The 23,331-nt window shown below is 40.6% G+C and overlaps 1 protein-coding gene across 1 annotated transcript in view; it reads left to right on the top strand.

Annotated features, from left to right (window-relative positions):
* Positions 1-207: 207 nt before the first annotated feature.
* Positions 208-23,331, top strand: part of ATXN7 (ataxin 7) — a 53,905-nt gene continuing 30,781 nt past the window's right edge. The window contains exons 1-3 of the mRNA XM_026052695.1: positions 208-502; positions 726-794; positions 21,967-22,071. Coding sequence (XP_025908480.1) covers positions 208-502; positions 726-794; positions 21,967-22,071 — 469 coding nt within the window. The remainder of the gene's footprint in view (positions 503-725; positions 795-21,966; positions 22,072-23,331) is intronic.

The following is a 23,331-nucleotide window of genomic DNA, read 5'->3' as shown; positions in this document are numbered from 1 at the left end:
GGCGGCCTATGGAGCCCGCGGCGTAGCCGAGCGCGGCGGCCACGGAGAGCGGCGGGACGCGCTCCCGCGCGTAATGGCCGCCCGGCCGGCGCCCGCGCGGAGGTGAGTGCGGCAGCGGCGGCGGCGCGGAGCGCGGCGCCACCTTAAGCGGCGGCGCCACCTTAAGCGGCCGCTGCCTTTTCTCGTTCCATGGTAGCGGCGGAAAGAATGTCGGCGCGGGCCGCGGGTGACGTCAGAGCGGAGCAGCGCAGCGCGGCGGTGACCAGGCAGCGGCAGCGGCGCCCGCGGCCCCGGCCCGGCGAGGGCGGCGGCGGAGCAGGAGCAGGAGGCGGGGGCGGAGGCGGGGGAGGAGGCGGAGGAGGAGGCAGCGGCGCCGGCCCCTCCGCCACCGCAGCGGCAATGGCGGCCGTCGGGGAGCGCCGGTCCCTGCCCAGCCCGGAGGCGATGCTGGGGCAGCCCTGGAGCCACTGGGTCGATGCTGCTAAACTTCACGGGAACGACGGTGAGCGCCCGGCCCGGGATCGTCCCCCCCCTCACCCCGCTTCTCCCCGCGGCCGCCGCCAGGGCCCGGCCGCGCCGCCGGGTCCCCTTGTGCCGCCCTCCTTGGCGCTGCGACCGGCCCGGGTGGCGCCCGTGACAGCGGCCGCAGGTGCGGGGACACCCCAGCCCCGCGCGCGTCCCGAGCGCGCCGCCGCGCTCACATCCTGTCGCTTTCTCTTATTCAGGAACAGCATTAGAAGAAAGTTTGAAGGAGTACGGGAAGAACCGGGAAGCGATGAGGCTCTGCCGAGAAGGTGAGTGCCGTTCGCTCTCCAGGAAAGCCGTGGAGTTGTCCCCATCCTGCTCGCTCACGAGAGGACGCTCGCGGGATAGAGGGGAGAAACCCGTCGTGTTGGAGTCGGGACATAGCGGCCTGCCCGTGAGTGATGCCCTTGCCGTTAAACTCGGAGCCAAGCGGAGCCGCAGCACTGGAGCTAGGCCCGCTTGCAGGCGTTCCGTTGGAGAGTCCCGTGGGCCGCCCTGCTCCGAAGGCAGCTCTGGGCACGGCCGGCACCGGGAACATCCTCCCGTGAGCTCGGTGGGGTTCCCAACCCGACGTGCGCCAGCGTGGGAGCCGGGCGCTCCGCTCCTCTGTCACATCCGTGGGTTGTGGCAGCTCCTGAGCGTGCTGCTAATGAGAACGACCTTTCACCCGGGGCTAGCGAGAGCTCGCGAGGGCAGCCCCGGTCCTCCAGAAACAAAAACGCTACCTGGAGTTGCAGCTAAACCGATCAAACCTGTAAATTACTGGTAACTTTATAACAAGGACTAGAGAAAGCGGGGATGAATCTATTTTGGATTTCCCTTTCTAATTTAATGGCTGTTACATAGCAGAGAAATGTTCTAAGACTTTCTTAATAGCATTGATATCTGTTCAGCTCTGTCAGGCATTTTTGAGGAGTATGTCATAGAATGTATGCCATAGTCCTCATAGTTTTAAATACGAGATCAGTTAGATCATTTATATGATTCTGTTGGAAATGGAAGGCAGGCGGCATAAACTTTGTTTACGATCACGCAAAAAGGGCTTGCCAGGGACCTTAGGAGATGATCTGATTCAGCACTTCTTTACTTGTGAGCTAGAAACAGCAAATGCAAATTAGAGCAAGCTGACATGGACTGGTAAGACTGGGAAGCGCTGATCTATTTTGAGGCTGAATCAAATCTTTATTTCTTTTGAGATTCCTAATATTGCTACAATATTAAAACAACAAACAAAAAACAGTTTCTAGGACCAATATTAGTAGTCATTGGCCTGTAAGAGAGATGCAATGGGATGCTGTGTTGTGGTGTTCTGGAAGACTTATACTGTTTGGCCATGTTTTAAGTGCATATAAAGCTAAAAGGCATTTTAAAAATAGCTTTATTACGCTATTCTCTAGTCTAAGTCTCTGTGTCATATATTTATTTTTTTTAAACAAGCAAGTCATTCAAATGTTAAAACAGCGTCTCGGAGATAAAACTATTGTGGTTTACACATCACAACAGTGATAAAACTCTGTGCTCTACACATTAGAAAGTGTATCAGTTATCTTGGTAAAGATTTTGCTAATAAGGATTTTCAAACTTGTTTTTTATTCCTAACTGTTAAAATGCGACCATCTAAGGTTTCTAGATTTTGAAGATTAGCTGGCAGGGTGAAGAATAATCTTTTTTCACTGGAGACAGATCAAGAAACTGTTTTTATATAGACTGAACATTGAGACGCTGCTTTTCCCTACTGGCTCCAGCCATGTGAATGATTTGTAGGATTAGGACCTATCGGAAGGAAATTTGTTAAGCACTTGGGTTTAAAATTGAAACCTGGTAGCTCTGTCAGGGTTCCAAAAGTCTATTTATTCTGGTTGCGATACGACATTTGATTCGGACACTGACTTAACATACGACTGTAGTCAATCTGTGAATAACTACTGGATACAAAATAAAGGCAGAAGAAAATGTCCTGTGAAGTTTGCACTTAAAAATAGGTGAGTGGGGAAAACATACTAGCATATAGACGTGGCTATGTACATAATGTTATCAAATAAGACTTAGAGAACACTATAACTGGTGCTTTTGTCCAGAAAGTATTGTGCATTCAAAATTAAGGAACAACTATGTAATGAATAATTGGACTCCATAGGCAGTGGATCTTAATAGAGAAAATAGGGAACAAAAATATAAACTCTACTGAATCACTTATGCTCTGAAGATTTTTGTCATAGTACCATACAATATATTAAATATGCTGAGCTACCTGGATGATTGTGTAAGAAAGTTCTCTTCTATAGATGGACATCTCTAACTCAGTCCCCAAACCTCGCAAAAGGAGTTCAAGGTTATTTGGGCTAAGTTAACCTTGTATTTCAACTCTTCCAGTTTACATAAAAGAATGAAATATTCATGGCCTGGAGAGGGGAGAAGTAGTGAACATGATGTTACAGTCCATTTGTGAGAATTGGGTTAAGTCCAGAAATTGTTCTTTTTGTTTAATAGGTGACACCTTTTAGATCAGGCTCTCGCCAGCCCGTGTACCCATTAGGTTATAGGTGCTTCCTTTTCCACCCACTCTTTCCGTGCTCAGAGTTCTCAAGGGAATAGCTTCAGCATCATCAGCCTGTTGGTGAAAGATGAATTTCAGCCTTTAAGGTATTAGAGCTGCATCCACTGAAGGTATAGTGACTGTTCCCACTCTGATTTTAAAAAGAGAGTTAGTGTTACAGCTTTTCCTAGTTCTGTGGAGGGATCAAGAAAGTCAAATAAGTTTGTACTCATAGATGTTTTTCTTTCTGTGTGTAACCCTACCTGACATACCCAAACTCACACCAAAGAAAGAAAAAAATTGAATTTGGGCTTCTCGGATTTGTCTCTCATCGTACTTCCCCGTTTGCTTTTGCTGCCCTACTGTGTTTTCTACGGTGCTAATTCACAATATCCATTCCTGCTCAGATGCTTGAAGACCTTCACCAGAGCAGGAAACTCAGTGGATGCTCTCGACACTGTTGCTTGTTAGGTCACTCACAGTCTGTGCTGAGCTTAACTGTTAGTCCAGCTAACATTAGGAAATGGTTATTTCATTATAGGAGAATGGTTGGTTGTGTATGTGGTTCCTATGACAGAATATTTTCTAGTTCATCATGTCATTTAATTACCTACTCTTTATGGATCAACGAAAGGTTTGATTCTGCTGCCATGTGGGTTTTTTTTTTTTCTGTGATGAAAAAACTGTAGCATGTTGCATTATATTTGCATTCCAGAACAGTAAGGCAGAAAACCTAGTCACTCTCACTCTTTTAATATTTTAAAATGAAGCTTTGCTGTAGTGCATCTTTCAACCTTGTCAGCTACATGTCACGTTATGTGAATACATGGGCTGTGTTTCAGCTCAGTTCATCTTACAGGTGCAGTACATCTCACATACTAGTTGGTTTGTCTTTAGTGTGTGATACTTTTTGTTCAAAGTAAATCGTTCTTAAGGTAAAACTTTGTCATAATTAGTGCTTGAAAACTTTGTTACCTTTTGTAAACAAGATGGTTTTCAGGAGATTTTCATCAACTTATCTAGGATTTCAGTTTCCTTTGAAAAGTTTATGTTTCTAGTCCATTGTAGTAGTGAAGATAACGTGTGAACAGAATGGTGTTGATAAGCAGAGTTCAGTCCTGCTAACTTTGACAGGCTTTGACAGAATGAACTTGTGTCTTGCTGAATTTAATGACAGGTTGACTTATTGCAATCTATTTCATGTTTAGAGAAGTTTTGAGTAGAAATAATAAGAAACCCAGGGCTGGTCATCAGGACCGGGAACTTTGCCTTCCTGCATCCCCAGGACACTCCAAACCAATGCTCCATGGGCTATATTTCTTGTTTCCAGCTATTCTGTATGTTGTTTTAGGACCCCAAATCTCAACAAAACTGTAGTAGGGAGAAAGGAAGAACATACTTGCTCTTGGCAGAGATGTTATCATTACCTTTGCAGTAATACCCGTTAATATATGAAACCCCATTAAAGTGGCTGGGGGGGAAAAGTCTGTTTGCTTGTTATATTGACACATAAAACAATTCCCAAATCTATGCAGTGATTTTAAAAAGTAAAAAGAAAAATAAGGCGAAGGAAGCTATAACATCTTGAAATGGAAATAAAGCTGGAGAAGAAAGGAGTGATTTAGTTTGACAAAATTGTGTATTTGTGCTCTTGGTAGCGCATTCAGGGCATGCCGAAAGCTTGGGTTATCTTCACTGTGGAAAAAAGCTTCAGTATCTTCACTGACTCTTGAGCCTCCTCTTTGGTTACACACATACAACCCCGTTCTTTTGGTGTTCTTTGAGAGTGAGATCTCTTGGGTGCTACTTTCTTCAAGTGCTTCACTATTGCTGGTTGTCATCTGAGGTTGTAGGTGACTGGCAACTAAGCGTAGCTAAGTGTAAGGAGCATTTGTAACCCGGGTCTCGAGCTGAACTGCGTCATTAAAACATTGCTGAACTCTTACATCACGACTGAGAAAAGGTCTTTGCCACCTTTATAGCATCCGCAGCCCTACCAGTGGTTTGTACTTGGTGCTGAGTGGAATCCTGAGGAAGTTTCTGCTTTCTCTGCGTGTGCAACGGAGCTATTTGGGGTGAGAAGGTCCACTGGGCAGTTGTGGAGGGAGATGCAGAGGAGATGGCTGCATTGCTCAGGGTGAGGTGACTTCAGCAGGGTTTCCTGATGCGCTCGATGTGCTTGGGGGTGTTGCAGAACAGAAATGATGCTGCCTGTATCTTGCAGCACGGTGACAGTTGCAGTTTTTAGGCTGTAGTGTTCTTAATAAAGCAAGTGCTGTTTTTTTTTCTTTATTTTTTCCCCTAAAATGCAGATTGTGGGTTTTTTTTTTCTATATCTTATTTTCAACTGTGTATTAGGCACCTTTACAAAGCACTCTTGAAGAATTTGTTATCTGAGCAATCAATCTATCCTACGAACAGATAGGAACAAGTTCTACTCAGCATCGTGTCACCCAGTAGCTGTTGAACTTCTGGTCTTAGACAGTTAATATATCCGAAAAAAACAAAACAACTCCCTCCCCCTTGTATCTTTAAGACAGGAAGTTTAAGATTTGATTATACCAAAGTCATTAATGGGACTATGTGCTATGATCGCTGCTGTGAACTCTCTTCTCCTTAAAGTCCATGCTAGAGGGTAGAACAGTGTTTTCTAGGACCGGCAGCCTCACAACAACCATCCTCATAAAGACTCAAAGCTCTAGAAATTTCCTAGTAGCAGATTTAATAAATAATTAAAGCATTGGTAAAACTCTTGTTGCAATATTAAGTTGTATTTACAAGTAAGAGACAGCATCTTATTTCAAATTTAAATTTGTTTGTATTCAGCCTGTGGAGGTGCTCAACTCAGTTGATTTTTGTTGTGTTAAATCATGTCAAAGAGGCTTAGAGGGCTCTGTACTCCTTGACTGCCTGCATATACACTGTAAGAATTTTTAATAGAAAGAAATAAATATTTTAAAGTAGCAACATGAAGTGCCACACTTCTTTTTTTGACACTCTGTGTAGCTGTACTCAGTATATAATTAGATAAAACTCATCATCATTTCCTTGCATATTAATTGGCTATTTACACAAAGTGCTTTAAGGATTTGTGGACTGGTTATCATAAAACAGTTACAAGGATGTTTTGAAAGTGCACTGAATTGCTTAAGAAAATTGTAGAGATTTTTAATGAAATAATTAGAAAAGCATGGAATTTTAAAGGATGCTACTTTTGAGATTATTTGTAGTGACTGACACTTTTTTTTTTCTTTGTTTTTTCTCCCTCAAATCCAAGTTCTGTTTACAATATTTAATTATTTCTGGTGAGATGAGTCACATGTTATAAATAGAATATTGTGATGTTAGACTGCAAGTTAGAACTGTGTCATCTTTTATGTTTTAAAGCTACTTTGCAGGTTTGGGGTATTACCACAGTATTATTCTGATATTGGAAGACATTGAGAACTATTACTGCAATTGCAGCTACAGAGCTACCTCAGTCTAGCTGGTAATGTGTGAGGAAACAAGAATTAACAACAAAAAAAACCCTTTAAAATACTTGTCTGTACACATACATAACAGCCAGGAATTCACTGTTATCTAACAGGTCTGGGAGTGATGTGTATGATTAGCTAGGTTATCTTTATCCAGAAGAATCCATATTTATCAAGATGTTGCTTGATAAATGTTAATTTTTTTAATTTATTTTCCCTGTAGTTTCTGTTGTATGCATCAAGAGAAGAACGATGTGATGAGTATTATCCTGAAGTGTGGTTTTCATGCAGCGGTTAATACCTAAGTAGAGCAAGAAAAGACTAAAAGGGTTAGTGAAGGGTACTTTCAAATTGGGTTAAGAGAATGTAGATTACATTCTATAAGGTACCTATTTTAAAAGCAGTTTCTTTCTTTGCAGTGGATCTAGCAAGGTCCTTTTCTCACATATTTTTCTGACCGCACCTGCCCTGTGGTTGTAATGGCCACATACCAGCTGGGGTTACTTGTGAAAAGGGAAAAAAAGCCATCTCTTACAAATCAGGACAACATTTGCGTTGTAATTTCATATTCTAAACAGTCTATAAGATACTAAGAATTACCTCTGCATTGAAAAAAGTTACTCCTGGGAATGACATCTTTGGCTTTTGGACAAGCAAATCGCACACCTGCCCCACCATTGCTTGGAGCTGGGATCCCTGGCCGGGCAACGAGTGCTTTGGTGGAAGCCTTGTAGGTTATGGGCTGAAGTGGCTCAGAAAAGCTCTGTTATTTGTGTAAATTCTGCTCGTTGGCCTTTGTGGAGCACGGTGTTTTGCGGTAACCTGTTTTCTCATGAGATCATTTATTTAAGAAGTGCTTTAAAAAGCCTCCGTCCCCACCTCACCCTGGTGTCAGTTTTTGATGGCGTGGCGGCCATAGAGAAACTGCACTGATGATGAAGGTAAGGAGCAGAATTCCTTATGCCTCCCCTGGTGGAGAGCGAGTCAGAAACCTCCGCAGGGCTCCCCATCCGCCTTCCATGGATCAGCAGGACTTCACCTGCACCTTCCACCAACCACGTGTGTAGTGCGGCTGCCTTAGCGTAGTGTAATCTGCAATGCAAACTTTATAAAGGTCTCTCTAGAAAATGTACACAAAACAGCACAGTGCAGAATCCGGGATGTAACGGCTTTGATATTGTAAGCCTGTGTTGTGTGTTTTTCTTTTTCCTAAAATCTTTTTCCTTAAATACTTCTTTTTCCTTAAAAATTTCCTTATTTCCTTAAATCCTTGCTCAGTTTTGTAGGTAAGAGAATCTGTTGGACTCCTCCACTCTGCTGTGGCTGACTAGGAAGCCAGTATCCGCCTTTATTAAAATGAAGACTAGAAACTTTAATGAGCTAAATTTGAGAAGTAAATAGTACACATGATATACAGGAAATCCTACATTTTTCTTTAACATTTTGTTTTGCCCTTTGTAGATAGAATGTGCTTTTATTTTGTTTTATTATTTGTTTTGTTATTTTGTTTTGGCAGTGATATCTGGGGATGCGGGGTCCTGTCGTGAGCCCCTGAACTCAACGGGAGTTTGGGGGTAACTTGAGCGAGTTCCCAGGGCCGGTCCCTGGGCTGCAGGGCAGGACGTTGGGGTCTGTGTCCCGAACGCGCTCCGCAGAGCTCTGTGATCAAACAACCAGCAGAGAAAAAAACATTTTAATTGTCAATCCTAGATCCTCTAGGATCATTGCTTTTGTCAAGGTACGCATAGCCTAAATGACACCCTCGAGCTAGTGTTTCAGGCAAAAATATGGTAACAAAATCTGTAACAATATACACTTCAAGTCAAGTTCCATGATTTTCCTTCTCTCTCTTTTTTTTTTTTTTTTTTTTTTCTCTCCGTATCAGTGACAAATTAATCAGCAACTTCATCTCTGCTGGTTGTGTTGCAGGTTTAAAATCTTTTTTTCCAAAGCAGTTTTATGGTGTTTTAAAGAAAAAACAATCTAGTATGGATTTTGTTTGGGACTCTAGAATTCTTTGGGCCGTACTTGATTATGTATCTTTTCAGAGTGGATCTAATCTGATTTTCCATGACCATCGACGTGATGCTACTGTATAGTAGATCTTGTGTCTTATCTTTATAAGCATGAAAGACGTTGTATCAGTAACTAACTGTGGTATAAATCAAATAAAAATAGGTTTGTAGTGTATTAATATATTGTGAGCAATGAACAGCAGAGAAGAATTGGTTTACATTTTTGAAAGTATTGGCCAGTGCTATTTTTTTTCCAGTAATTATGAGGCTTTGTCAGAAAAATAGGAAACAGAAATTAAATATCCATGGGCAAAAATTCCTAGACAGTTCACGGTAACTTTCAGAGTTGGAGAGGTGGAGAGGCTGCTCTTTGAATTTAGCTTACTCTGTTGAGGAAGGGTCATCCTGTTGATTATATTCATCTTTTTTAGCAACACTGTTGCAAGTGGTAACAAGAAGAAAGTGTTCAATTAGTCTGTTTCTTTCCTGCTCAATTCAGGTGACTCTCGAAATGCATTAAAGCAGTTCGCTTGCCTCTTGCAACTAGAAGGCTTTGGTGTGTTGTATCATGATCCAGGAAATAAAATATTGCAATGAATTCTGTACAAGGAATATAATTTTGGCATTTTTTCAAATGTTTCCGTTAGCTAATTTGTTTTTAAAATGTAGGTTCTGTGTTTGAAAGCATATGTTCTTCTCTTGAGATGGAAGTCATCCTGCTCTCACTGGGACTAAATGGAAACCCTTGAGAGGAAGAGCTTAAATGAATTTCCCGGTAGGTTGTGATTATTTCATAAAAGTACTTTTGAGGTGAATTTCAGAAAGCAATTTCATTTTTCATGTCTGTGTGAGTTGTGCTCACCCAGAGCAGCCTGCCTAGAAATCATCCTTGCTAGGGAGCTTCTGTTCCATAGGAGAGCTTCTAATTTATAGAGAGGAAGTTTTGGGGCGAATGCAGGATGTGTCACTTACTACATTTGGTGTAATCCATGCTTATATAATACACTGCACTTTTTTTTTGTCCTAAATATTTTTTTCTTGGCCAGTTTACTGAGGAGGAGCTTGTTACTAATTGTACTGTGGGGGATATGTTGATATCTAAACTGTACCCGATACGGTTTTGATAACGTCTCCTCTGAGGGCTAAGTAGAGCCCTCTCCTTATCTGCTGTTTCTTCTGCAGAAGGTGTCTCAGTTCCTGCTCCGTGCGGCTCGTTCAGCGCTGCTGCCTGCAAAGGGGATTCGGGGAAAGAAAAGCCCGAACCAGGGCTCTAGTTGGGAAGTTTCCTTGTGCTTGAGTACGACTTCACGTCCCAAAGCGTGGTGGCGCAGGCCACCGTGTCCTTTGCAGGTCTCCTCCGTCGTTCTTGCAGTCTGAATCTAATGATTTGAAGCGTTGGCTTGATAGCCTTGGAGATAAGAGTGCTATTTTTATCCGCTGAGTAGGTAGCGCGCGGGAGAAGCGAGTAAAACCTCGCTGGGCCTTCTCGCTGTCTTTGCAGCTCCTCGGCATGAAGAGGCACCGCTTGGTGCCCCGGTGCCGCCGCCGGGATCGCAGGTCCTTGGCGCGAGGGAGCGGAGAGGCCGCTGCGCTTTGGGGTGGCCGCCGCTGCCACGGCCTCCTCGCTGCGCCCGAGGCGCGAGCGGCGCGGCCTCCGCACGAGCGCGACCGGCCCGACGGGTTCCGCAGCGCGGCCGCTGGCTCCCTGCCCGCCTCGCGCCTCCAGCCCGGCACCTCGCGCGCCCACAGGGAGCCTTCGCCGCGCTGCGAGCGGAGCCTTCGCCGCCCGCCGCCGGGATCGCCCGTCTCCCGCCGGGACGGGCGCGCGCTGCGTGTCCTCCGTGTGCGGGGACCCTGCGTGCACACCCTACCTGCGCTGTGGGCGCGCTCTGCTGTGTAGGCATTCTTCACGATTTTTGCACTTCTTGTTGGAAAATATAACTACTCCTCGTGTGTTCTGCACTTCCCCATTGCGCGTGGGGGCTACGATGCACCCGGGACACCGCTGGGCTCCGTGGGCTTCTCCGTGGCACAAGTTGGCACCAGGGTGTCATTCTCAGTCTTGCCACTTGCCTAATTGGGGTTTTTCTTACACCCTTTTTTTCATGCAGAACCTCTAAAAATGTAATTTTTGTGCCCAAATCGGTGCATTTTAACCATAGTAAAGCATTTTGCTTGCTCTTAAAGCTGCCCTACAAGAGGGAGTAAAGTTTCTTTTTTTTTTTTTTTTTGTCATGTTTTTAAATACACTCCTGTGTATCCATGTGCTTTTCCAGGTGTGACTAGAGGACTAGTGAAGAAGCCTCCTCAACTGTTAGCTGCAGTGGGACCAGAGAGGAGAAGGATTCCTGGAAGTCTCATTCTAACCAACAAAGTCTGAATAAATGCTGCTTCTGTTCTGTTTTGTTGTAGGTATTAACTGTCTACGCACACTGCAAGTGGGCTGATGTTCTGGTTACGTATAGAGGCTCAGACCCAAGAAAGAGCAGAAAAATTACTTTGAAGGATGTCAGTCCCTTCAGATCTTCTGCAGTTATAGTGTGGTTTAAGTTATTTTTATTTTTGAATGCTTCTAAATCTAAAAATAGTAAAAGTTGCAGTCCTTCTAGCCTTTTCCTATTAAAGAGTGAAAGGGGTGGTTTCAGTAGCAGAGAGCTGGTGCCAAAAAAATGGAAAAATGGGGCAGGTTTGCTTGCTTTTTTTTTTTTTTTTTTTTTTATTCATCTTTTTTTTGTGCATTTTATGCTGGAGATGCAATTCTTAAAGTTTTGTGAAGGTAGTCTCCTAAAATGCATAGGAGCACACTGAGCACTGAAGAAATACATTGAAATGAGGATACTGAGGGACTTGTTATAAGAAGCAAAAGAGGTGCAAAGGCGGAAACTGAACTTTTTTCTGGGAAAATTTTGAAAATTTCATCACAGTTTTCTCTTTAATGAAGAGATTTTAGGTTGAATTACAGTTAGATCACAAGCAATCTGTACTGTAATTATCGACCTTGTGCTGTGAACAGGTAGCTAAATTCTTGATCTGCTTCCATGTTTACCTGTTTAGTTGATGTTTGGAAATACAACTATTTGTCCAAGGACAAGTAGTGCTAATTTAAAGCTTAACACTTCTGAATGGAGAGAGTCCCTCTCTGAGAGAAAGCTCTGGCTACGGTAGCTCCATATATGCTGAAATATTTTGGTTCTATGAAGAAAGATTTGTGGCCTGCCAGTTCCTTATCTATATTATTAAAATAGTCATCTCAATTTATGTAAGGGTATGCAATATCTAAGTTTAAAGCCCTTTTTAAATGCTGAAATTAAAATTGTCACTACATGTGTGTTGAAATATAAAGTAGAAGCAGGTCTGTTTATTATGATGGCAAGATTTTTTTAAATTCTTCCACTGTTTCTTTTATTTCTTACTAAATATCACAGATACCACGGTACTGTTGCAGTTTTTTGGCTAAAGGACATTTATATGCATGTTGCTGTGCAACTTGCCTTTTTTTTGGTATCCTATTGTATCAAATTAGCTGTCAGTGAATGTGTAAAGCAGAAGGAATTTTAATGGAAAAACTAACTGCGCTTGCCAGATTAGGAGGAATGCAGACGTATAAGTCAGTATTTGAAAATTAACAAGTGTGAGTTTCCTTACAGCTGTGTTGGATGTAATTGAAAGAGTCTCATTTTATTTTTGAAGTGGATGTGCAAGTATATGGAGAGCGGGAGTGGCCAGGGCGGGGTGACTTGAGGCAATTAGATTACCTAATAAAAGAAAATACTGAATCAGAATGCAGTTCACAGGTCACCTGGAGCATTTTCTTTATTTTTATATATATATTTTTAATATGCATTTGCTGCCTCGGGTATCAGGTGCACGATGTAAGTGTATGTGATGTAATCTTTCTCCAACTGGAGAATAGAGCCTTGGAATGCATTGACTTATCTGGTTATTTTTTAATTATTTTTATTATTATTTTAATATGAAGGTTGCATTAATGCCATCACACAAAAGATGCATGACTATCCCTAGTCTTAGGAGTCCACTTGTTAAACTTCAGTTTGGACACTGCTATTTACTTCGTTGTTCACCCTTCTTATTTTATTCTATTTTGTTGTTATTTTCCTATCAGAGAAGATACAGTCCTGCTTACATTGTTTTCCTTCAGTTTATCCTCAGCTCGTGAGAAGAGATATGAAACTATAACTATAAGTGATTAACTGCTGCTCCTGCTCTCTCTCATTTACTAAGTGCCACGATGCAACCAGCGCCTAATTACAGCAATAGGGACAGTTACACGGGAGAGATTGTAAATCCTCCCACTGAAACACCCTTGCCAAAACCTCTCCTTCAAAAGCCTGCCTGGATGAAGGGAAGGAGAGGGCGATGGGCTTGAAACACATCCACAGTTTGTAGTCATAATGCATCAAACTGCTCCTGTGGAAGTGAGCAGTTTACATAGAACTGTTTAGTTAAGACCTAAATAAAACAAATTTACGTTTTCCTCCTGCCAAAGCAGAGCTGCTGTGAAGTATACATGTATGGTATATAAAAAAGGAGAGGAGAACAATAACTTTTGATGTTATAGATAATGATAGTAGCATTCTTTGAGGTTTATGAATTGAAATACAGTATAAAATATGCTCTTTAATTGGGGGTAGGTGTGTAATTAACTGCTTGACCATACCTTTTTCCCCTTGACTTAGTAGACCATGTTTTTCTGCATAATAACTGAACTGTTTCTTTGTGCCCTTTCGTATAGAATTAGCCCTGATTTTAGTATTGCTATGTAAACCTGAAATCTTCTAATTCATAAATTCTGTTTAATTTTTGTTACATTTGGACTTCTTTGATATTTGGACTTCTTAGGCATTTGTAAAAGTACACACTTTTTTTATTGCAAAATCATAAAGAAAAATTTGTCAACTTCCCTGAAATATAACAATGCCTGAAAGTTATATATGTTGCTTAAATGCATGTTATGCATATGAGTTGGAATGGAGATTTGTTACGTGAAGAGTGATGGCAAATCATATCTTCAGCATTTATATAATATTTATTAGCATTTATGTAATATTAATCATACAAATTGGCTGGAGAAATTGAAAATGTCTTCAACTCTGAAAGCTAATTAGTGAGTAAATGGCAGTAGTTTTTGCAGCTGTCTGACTTTGTTCAAATTGCTGATGAAAAACCTGATGTACAGAATACAATTCGTGTGGGGGAGACTTTTTTTTTCTCATGTTCTGAAAAGCTTTAAAAATGCTAGTTATGCTTCACTAAGACATTTGTTAGTCAGGACAGTCTTTTGTAGACTTGTGCACTGAAATTTTGTATTATTCCATATAATAAGCCCAGAAAAACTGTTTCTTACTTTTGAAGGAACTGTTGGGCTCATGTTTTCGAATGTTTGCAAGGTTAATTGTGTGTAGCTCAATCCACATACAAGGAATTTAACTAAATACCTAGTAGCTGTTTGCTATAATATGTTTTTTATATATATAATTGCAGGAACATTCACATCTTAGGAGCCTAAAATTAGCACTCGCAGCTGCGCTCTAGGCTGCAGGTGCACGTGTGTATGACACACTTCTCTTTGGTATCTGCTGCTGTGTTCTTGTCAGCAGCCAGGATATAGAAATTTTCCAAGACTGGTAGATTTTGGAGAACAAGAGAGGTCACAATTGTCACTGCTGCATCCTGCATCCTCAGAAAGGTGGAGGGAAAGAGCGAACTACGGGGAGGACTGCAGGGATGGTGCGTTCATAACCTTGGGAGAAGGCTGGTGGTTGGCTTTGCTGGTCGGGTATCCACAGGAGTTTTACTTGCTGCAGTGTGTGAGAAACCTTCTTTTTGCTGGAGGTGGTGGATGGTCTGGGTGATGGCATTTTGGCAGTTCAATGGGACTCAGTGCCTGGAGAACACGAGTGCTTTAAGGTAGGTCGTGTCTTTGAGTTTTGCTCTGCAAAATTCTATCTTAAAATAGAGAAGGGAAAATAAAAACTTGCACATTCATTGATCCTTGCGGACAGTAGCTTATATTCCAGTGATAGAATAGGCTGCCTCAGATGTCAAAAGCAGGCTGAAGGGAGAGGTCTGAGAGTTAAATGATAAATCATTGTAATAAAGATCTGTGACACTGATCGTATCTGGTAATCCAGCTACTGTGGAGAGTTAAACTGGATTATGATCTTTGGACTTGAATGGAATGTAGTTTTTTCTGGGCTAACGCCTTGAGTTCTGGGTGTTCTTAGGATTTTAAGAAAACCGTGTGTAGTTGCTCTGTTGTATCAGTAAAACATTTGATCAAGACTTCAGCTGCTGCCTCCTTCATCTTGCGCTGCGAACTGTGGTTTGTACGCCTGTATTTTTGAACCCACACAGAGCTGTGCCTTTTAGATGGCTCCTCAGCAACTTGGGCTTTTAAAAGCCAAATGGGCAAGAAAAAATGTAAGTTATTTAAGAATGCATAGAGAAGGCAGCAAAAACTCCCAAAGATGGGTAATCTTGCAGAGAATGCTCTGACAGTGGCTCTTCCCTTAGAGCCTAAATGAAATGAGTTTAAGCTTTAGCCCCAAACAGAGGTTATAGAGACTGAGAAGGTCCGTTTGTTTTCCCTTCTTTTGTTTCATAAGTGAATTTCTGTTGATTCTGAGCCAACATACAGCATACAAACCCAGTGTGACAGACTTTTTTTTCAAAAGTTCGTGCATGTAAATTTGATAGTTTTATACTCAGCTTGATTATGAACATGCTCTACAAGCTCAAATTTGTGTTTGCACATGTGGATTGTAAATATTTGTGTTCTATTAATATGTGAGTGTCTTTACTTGGAAATTTGAGAGCAGAACTCAAATGTGTATCTTTTATGAGAATCTATCATTTTTTGTTTAAAACTTAGGTAAACTAGTCATTAAGTGCTCTGAAGATGATGCAACTTTAGTTATTATTTTGTTCAAGGGATCTGTTTAGAAATATTCCTTTTATGTTGTCATGTAGTGTAGTTCATGGTTTAAAAAAAAATGCCAGTAGTTCAAATTCATTTTGATAAGTACATAAAAACATGTGTGTGTTCATGAGTGATAAGCAGCTGGGTCTGCTTCTGGAAAATGATTTGGAAGAAAAGTAGTGGCTTAGGAAGTAACACTTTCCTTGCAGAAAATTAAGTGTGTGTATGTGAAAAAGAAGTTTGGGGATGCTTAAAAAAAAATAAGTGAGCTCAGTTAACAGTCCTATCAGTTAGAAAAAGGGAATATCTGACTTAGTTAGAGGTCCTATCAATTCTAAGATAACTTGCTGTGCTACTAGAGTTTGTTTGTGTGCATGCAGTGTTACCCAGAGCTAGGTCTCGTCTGCTATGGGTGTAGGAGTCCTGCCGCCCCAGGGGGTTTTAACATCTCAGATCATCTCTGATGCTGAAAATTCCTGGCTACTGAGAGCCGGAGTCAGCAGCAGATCTGGCCAGACTCCCGTGCTGAGGATTTCTTGGCAGAATTTGGGCTTTTCAGACTAGCCGTGAGCTCTCCTAGTGCAGTTGTAACTGAGCTCAACTTTATTTGCAATCTGCTCTTGTTTGGTGGAGGCTCTTTCTAATATTCCTAAACGCCAGGTTATTCTCCGTTCTCCTTTTCCTTGACTCTCTCCCCACCCCAGATGATGAGCTTTTAAAATTAGTAGTTGGGGAGTTTTTATTTGCTTTTAGATATTAGAAAACTGAGGCTTACGTTCTCCATAGCCGTAGAGCTTGCAACAGCAGAAATACGTGTAGTGCTTTAACAGGACCTGACAGCAGCCCGGGCAAGTGTCATAAGCCTCGTGGCAAACTGCAGGAGTTGGCACCAGAACTTTTTTCCTTCAAGATGTCAGATAGTTTTAAGTCAATGCACCTGCACCTGAGTTGCATTGCCACAAGTTGTTATTTTACTCTCAGGTTTTTCTCCCCCTTTTGATGTTCTTTCAGATGTTGGAAGTTAAGTTATCTTAAAGAAAAATACTAATAATAGTCTGCCTTCAGAGGAAGAGGTCTACCATGTAAGTCGAATTAAAACAGGATGTACTAACTTAATTTTTATCTTAACATCATGAAGGCCAACTCTGCTCTAGTAAGAAGAGAAAGCAAAACTAGTATAGAGGAAATAAGTTTGAGATAGCTTTTGTGCACACTATGTCAAATTAAAACTTCTGATCTGGGAAGTAAATAGTTTAGGCCATTTGCATTTGGGAACATTTCAAAGTGATCGTGCATATTTAAAATTTCTGTATGTAAAACCTCCAAAATGATGCCCCAGTGACTTACTGGGAAGCCTGGCAAAACGGTGAAAATTGGACTCCTTAATGGTAAAATGAAAAGATAAATATTGTTTTGTGGGTTGGGTAAAACTAATAGGCATTATATCTGGGGTGAGTGTAAAGTCAATAACCTAGTATATCCCATTATAATGGTGGCACATCTAATGTTGTCAATAGTTGATTAAAAATATTACAGAAGAATATTCAGGTTGGTTTGTGCTTGAGGCTTTTTATGCTCTGCTGTGGGGCTTGCATAGCCAGAACATTTGATGCTTGCACCATGTACCAGCATGTGAAATGTCCATTGCCAAATTATGCTAAATTGCAACCAGTGCATATATATTTTTGGCGAGTTAGACTCAAACTTTTAAGGATGCTCTTAATAAGCAGATGCCTGGGAATGGCTAGGGAAGAAGTGAGTATCAGGTATGTTTTCTCTGAGAAATACTTACACAGTGCTTCTGTGTATTCTCTTCTCTTTTTCTTCACCAAGTTTTATGTCTGCCTCTTACAGTTTGATTTTTGCCCTTTCATTTCTTTCCTTTTCAGTCTTTACTTTCTCTTCCTCTGTTTCACTTTCTGTTCTCACTTTTTTTTTTTTTCTTTCCATTTTCAGGAGGAGACTTCTGCAAAGTAGGAAAGTTACATTCTGATTTTTGAAAACAGCTAGAATTAGGGCTCATTTCCCGTGGTTTGAAAGTTTGGACATGGTTTCAACCTTACTTTTCTTTTGATATTCCATGCATGGCAATTCCAGAAGGGATATTTGCCTTACCAGCTGCTGGGATAGAGATGCGGTGCTGTGTTCCAGTCTGAAAAGGGACATCTAAATTCACAGGTGATTGGATTAAATTTATTGTTTGCCAAAAAGTAGCAAACAACAAGAAAAACGCAATACAGCTGAGATAATTGCAGAAACTAGTGACTCAATAAAATGCAAACAGGTAATATTTTATCAAACTGTGTATTTTTAACCTGTTTTATCTCTTCCTTTGTCTATAATGTTAACTCATAGAGTCAAGAATAGACAGACAATTGCTTTTAATGTGCACAGGCATGAATCTTTGCAGTGTAAATACTGAAAGAAAAGGCAAAAATGAGAAATTACTTGATCTAGAGGCCTCTCCAGCCCTCAGGAAGGGAGATGGCAGCTCAGTTTCTGGAAGATTTTCTGAGTAGATGCTCTGTTCCATGTTACCTGATGTAAGCTATGCCAGACTGTTACTTACTTTGCACCTTATTTTTCTTTGCACCTTACTTCCCCCCCCTTTTCTTTTTTTAGTTAGAAATTATGTACGAGACTTTCCCAAGTATAACGGTCTTTTTGCCTAACTTCACACTTACTACATACTCAACAAACATCACAGCTGAAATATCTCTGAATTGTGTGGTGTGTGGTCGTTCTCTTGGTGGAGAGAATAGGAAAATATCACTTCGGGTTGATTTTGGGTTTTTTATGCAGTGCTTTTGAAATTAGTGAATTCTGGAATTTGCAGTGTTCAGAGATTTAATATTATAGAGGTAAATGAAGTTGTTTTTCCTTATGGTGTCAATAGAATTGCTATAACCAGCAGCTTCTATAACAGCATTTGGATATTGATACTACATAATACTGTGGGTATGGAAAAAATAAATAGAAAGTTGGAGGTCTCGGTTTAAATTTTTAGTTTGACCTTGGAAAACATTCCCAGATGGAGAGAGTTAAATTAGCCCAGCTCTGAAAGGAGGAACATATGAATCACGGTTGCTAGGCTCTTCCATGGGAGGCATGGGCTTTACATTTACAGTTAAGTATTTCAAAAGGAAATCTTGAAACCCAGAGGAGCAGTGCATTTGAAATGACACTGCTGAAATACTAGAAACTTCATTAGACTTTTAAATGGAGAATTTGCATGTCATTAAATGGAATAGGTATAAAGTATTAGACTTCAGAATATCAACGGCAAGACTTCTGAACTTCCCCAAGCGCACGTGGGGGGAACAGGAAAATTAAGCATCTCTATCATCTGCCTCTGGAACACATCTCATATGTAAATTTGACTAAACTATTTAGTGTATTCCCTGCTATTTACACAGTATACATTTCATCATTTTTTCATAACAGATCCACTTAGGAATTTGCTCCCAACATGAACATGAATAAAAAATAAGATTTCCCTGCGACCTGCTTTTGAGTAGAATGACAGTGCAGCTTATCAGAGGTGTGGGAGTTTCCTCACCCAAGACCATGACTCCTGGTTTGGAGAATAGGTGCTCAGGTTTGAGCTCCTTTCCAGCCATCTTTACTGATCTTTACTGAGTCACAGTCTTGGAAGTTTCAAACCCATTTTGAAAGTTGAAAAGCAGGTGTCTGTAGTTGCATTAATGCTGCTTTTTGGCCCCTCATGCCTGGTGTGGTTCCCCCTGCTCATGCAGCTCCAGGCTGCTTTGGGGCCTGCCAGCTCCCTGTAACAAAAGGGGATTTGATTGTATCTCTTCCGAGGCAGGGAGAAAAAACAGTGATTTGATAGTAGAAAAATAGTATTTCCTTTAGCACCTACAAGAAAACAAAGGAGAGATGCATTTAGGACTCTAATCTTCACTGCTCACTACCTAATTACATTCAGATGTATCAGAGTAGAGGAGCATTTTGTCTGATTTGGGTGATTGGGCTGGATTCAGTGAATGAATTCCATCAAGATCACAGTTGTGAATTTGTGTGTGCAGCAATTTTTTTTCCCTTTGTCAACTGTTTTTACTTCTAGTCAGAGTGGTTTCTGATAAGTGTATTTAATAGAGTATTTTGGCATTGCTTTCTGTCACTTACAGTTTTGATTTTAAAATTCCAAAGAATTGCTTTGCAGTGTAAAGGACTTTGCTAAATTCAGAATTCTTAGGAATGTAAATTGGAGAACGTTTTTGCTTGCATCAATTTCTGTGAAGTTGTTTTGCTTGTAGCTTAAAAACACAGCTCTGTATTTCCAGCAAATATACGTAGGAGTATTTAAATAGAGCAAACACGACATCTCAAGCTAATGTCAAGGAGAGCTTTATCTTGCAAGATAAATAGAGGTAGGCAATGCTTTTCTTGCCTTGGAAATCCTTTTTTTTCTTGTATTCTGTGCAAAGTGGTTGGAATTTAGATTGTACATCGGAAAAGATACAGGTGTGTGCAGGGGTCCCAGGGTGTTCTTACAGCCGGCTGTTGTGCAGGAGCAGCCTGTGCGGGTGCATCAACCCACCCCATTACTGTACAGGGCACCCTGGTGCATTAAGAGCCATAGAATATTTGCTTGCCATATGGAAACCTGCCTATGCAGACATATACAGAGCGCCATCGTACGTCTTAGCCATTGACAAAACGTTTTTTATATATATATTTTTCCCCTGAGGCAGCTTATTAAATCACAGCAAGTGGATATTGAAGAACAAGTATTTATCATTAATAGCTGTTTTATCCTAAGGTGTATCTGCCTGGTTGGCTCTAATTTACAGCAAGCTACATATGCTTGAGGTCTTAATGCCTCTTTTGAAAATGTAAGTACGAAAGGAAGACTCTCTAATAAAGTGCAAATCAGTTTAAAATGTATTCATTTATTGTAAAATCAATTGCTTAAAAAGGTGTCTCTGATTTAGATAAGTATTTATCACATCACTTTAAGTAATAGCTCTAATCTATCACAGCTACTTCTGATGCCCTTGATCATTATCTTTGGGTGTACCTAAGAGAATCTATTTGCAGACATTATTATGGATATTGTATTTAATATTAATGTAATATAAATAACGAGTTTTGAAAATCTGGCAAAACTTTTATTTTAAAAATAAGATCTTTTGGTTTTGGAGGGAAAACATTTATAAAAGAAAGCTCTTGCTCGTGGAAGCTGTTCTGTGTGGGTTCATTCCTCTTTCTGCTAGGAGCCTCCTGACTTGATTTTGTTTCTCAATGGGGACAGAGATGCGGTGCCTCGCTTTTCTTGGGTCATAGCCCATTCATTCCTAAAATATAATTAGCCAATTTATTTAAGGATTATTTTATACATAATTGATACTATTATTGAGCAAAAATGGTGTTTCAAGTAAAACATAGTATGTTGTTTATTTAAAAAAAAAATCAAAAAATTAAGAAACATAAAGATTGGGTCGATTCTAATACCAACATAAATACTTTTAACATAATATCTAAGCTATTGTTAACATAGAAATCTTCTAATTGAGTATTCTTTTAAGTAAATTCTCTAAGATAAAGTTCTCTTATATCAGTTTTAAATCTCTAAATAGTGTTGTAGAGACCTTAGCCTGTTTGGCAATAATGACTTTATGCAGTATTATATGTTTTCAGTTTCCTGTTTTTAATCTTTCAACGACTGAACGACATTTTCAGTTATATTATGCAGTCTAACTTGAAGGTGTGTAGTAAATGTTGTATTTACTGCCTCCGTTGACTCCTCCAGCATTTTAACTGTTATATTCTACTCCTAAAAACTGGGTTGCTTAAACACAACACTTTTTTTAAAATAAAATTCCGCAAGTATGTGTGTTATCTCTGAAATCCACACATGCTCTGACACACTCTTATCTCTCTTTTTTCTCTCCCTCTCTCTCTCTTATATAGCTGTTACACAGATCTTTGGCAGCAGATGGCTGGAATATAATGCACTGTTAAACAAATAAAACCATTAGGCATGTAATACCGCTTGGAAAACGACTGTGCATTTAAAATGGCTAAAAAAATTAAATAGAAAATACACTTAATTTTAGAATTCATTTAATGAGTGGAATAAAATACACCCCCCTCCTCTTTTAGACTACATAAAGCATCTCTTACGTTGTGTTTGTAATTTGAAGTTAATCACCTTTTTATTACGTTCTTGAATTTAGCACAGGATAATCAGTCCTAAATCAGATTTCTAATAGATGTCTTCTACAACTAATCTCTTATTTTACATTTATCTTTTAAGGATGATTTTTGCTTTTGTAATATTCCAGCAAAAAAAAAGCTGTTGCATTATGTGCTCATTTTTTTCTCATTTTCAAATTTTATACATATGTATTAAAATAATGATTCAACATGAGTATCATGGCTCTTTAATTAAACTGTTCTGAATAATTGTAAGCAGCTGAGAGATATGCCATTTTGTCTTTTTGTTTTTAGATATGCCAATATTTGGTCTTTGCCCGGCTCATGATGATTTCTATTTGGTGATGTGTAACCACTGTAATCAGGTCGTAAAACCACAGGCATTTCAATCACATTATGGTAAGTGCTTAACTATTTTTAATAATTAAGGGTGAGGTTAAATCAGGATTAAGCCTGGCAAGTTTTTTTTCTTTCTTTCTTTTTTTTTTTTTTTTTAATTGATGATGTGTAGATCATTATATTGGAAGTAATGTCAAAGAACATAACCTGTGTTTAATCATTTTATATACATATTGTAATACATTTATGCAAAGATCTTCTTTCTTTGGATTTTTTTTAAATAGCTTTCAGAAATACTGCATCAGTGCAGTTCCCTTTGGAACTGGCATATATGTAGCGTGTTTCACAGCCAGTTTGTGGAGGTTTTACCCTTTCCATTTGATATTTATACCGATTGTTTTTACACGCGGTTACGTCGCTGTGCGAGCTCCGCGCTTGAGCTAGAAGCTGAACTCACAGATTCTGCTGTAAAAGAGCAGCACAGTGCACCTCCAAAGGAGCAGTGAGCTGATTTATTTTGAGAAGTATCAATTTGTTTTAATGGGCACGCAGTTTTGTGTATAAACGCTGCTAGCTGCGTTGTGCTGGCTGGCGTTAGCCAGGGTTTGTAGAGGCTGAGGAAACGTGAAGTGCTGCATGAGCTCAGGTGCTCTGCGACCTCCTTATCGCACCTATCTGCCGGGGTTAGGTGGTTCTTTTCCTTTCTTAAGACTGGGAATTAATTTTGGACAATTTCATATCGGGGTTGATTTGGAGGCTTTTGATACTCAGCTTTGTTTCTTGAGAGATTCAGGAGACGCTTTCCCAGCAGGCGCGAATGACAAAGCTCCTCCTGAGCCACTTTCTCCCTCTGCGCGGTCCTGTTGTGTGTCCCTCTCCGTGGCCCCTGCACCTACTGCTTGCACCCAGGGTTGGCTGGGTAGGAAGTGCTGGATGTGGCTGGGGAGACTCTTCTTGCGTTGGAATATATATATATATTTTTTTTCTCTTATATCTTAAAAACTCGTGCCGCTTGCCAGGGAAAGATCCGTTGGCTTCTGCTTCATGATGGACAGGGTCTTCCTGTGCTGCACAGAGGCTGCTTTTTTTGTCCTTTTCCCCTGTCCCTTCTTCTTTTTCGTGTGGTTCTGTCTTATGGATTTTGTTCCTATCTTTGCTACTGGATTTCTTGGACCGTGTTGCACAGAGTGACTCACAGAGGAGAGTCTGATAGGTTTTATGACATAATTTGCTCTAGTTTCCTTGTTACTCTGTGGATGGCAGTAATAATAATAAAAATGCCCAAGTCTCCAAAGCTGTCGGGAAGCTGGAAGGCAAAGG

Source organism: Nothoprocta perdicaria, unplaced genomic scaffold, assembly GCF_003342845.1.
Source record: "Nothoprocta perdicaria isolate Ctin4 unplaced genomic scaffold, notPer1 scaffold_9, whole genome shotgun sequence".
Taxonomy (NCBI): Eukaryota; Metazoa; Chordata; class Aves; order Tinamiformes; family Tinamidae; genus Nothoprocta; species Nothoprocta perdicaria.
The sequence above is the reverse complement of the archived record's forward strand: the minus strand, read 5'-3'. Positions and strand labels throughout refer to the sequence as shown.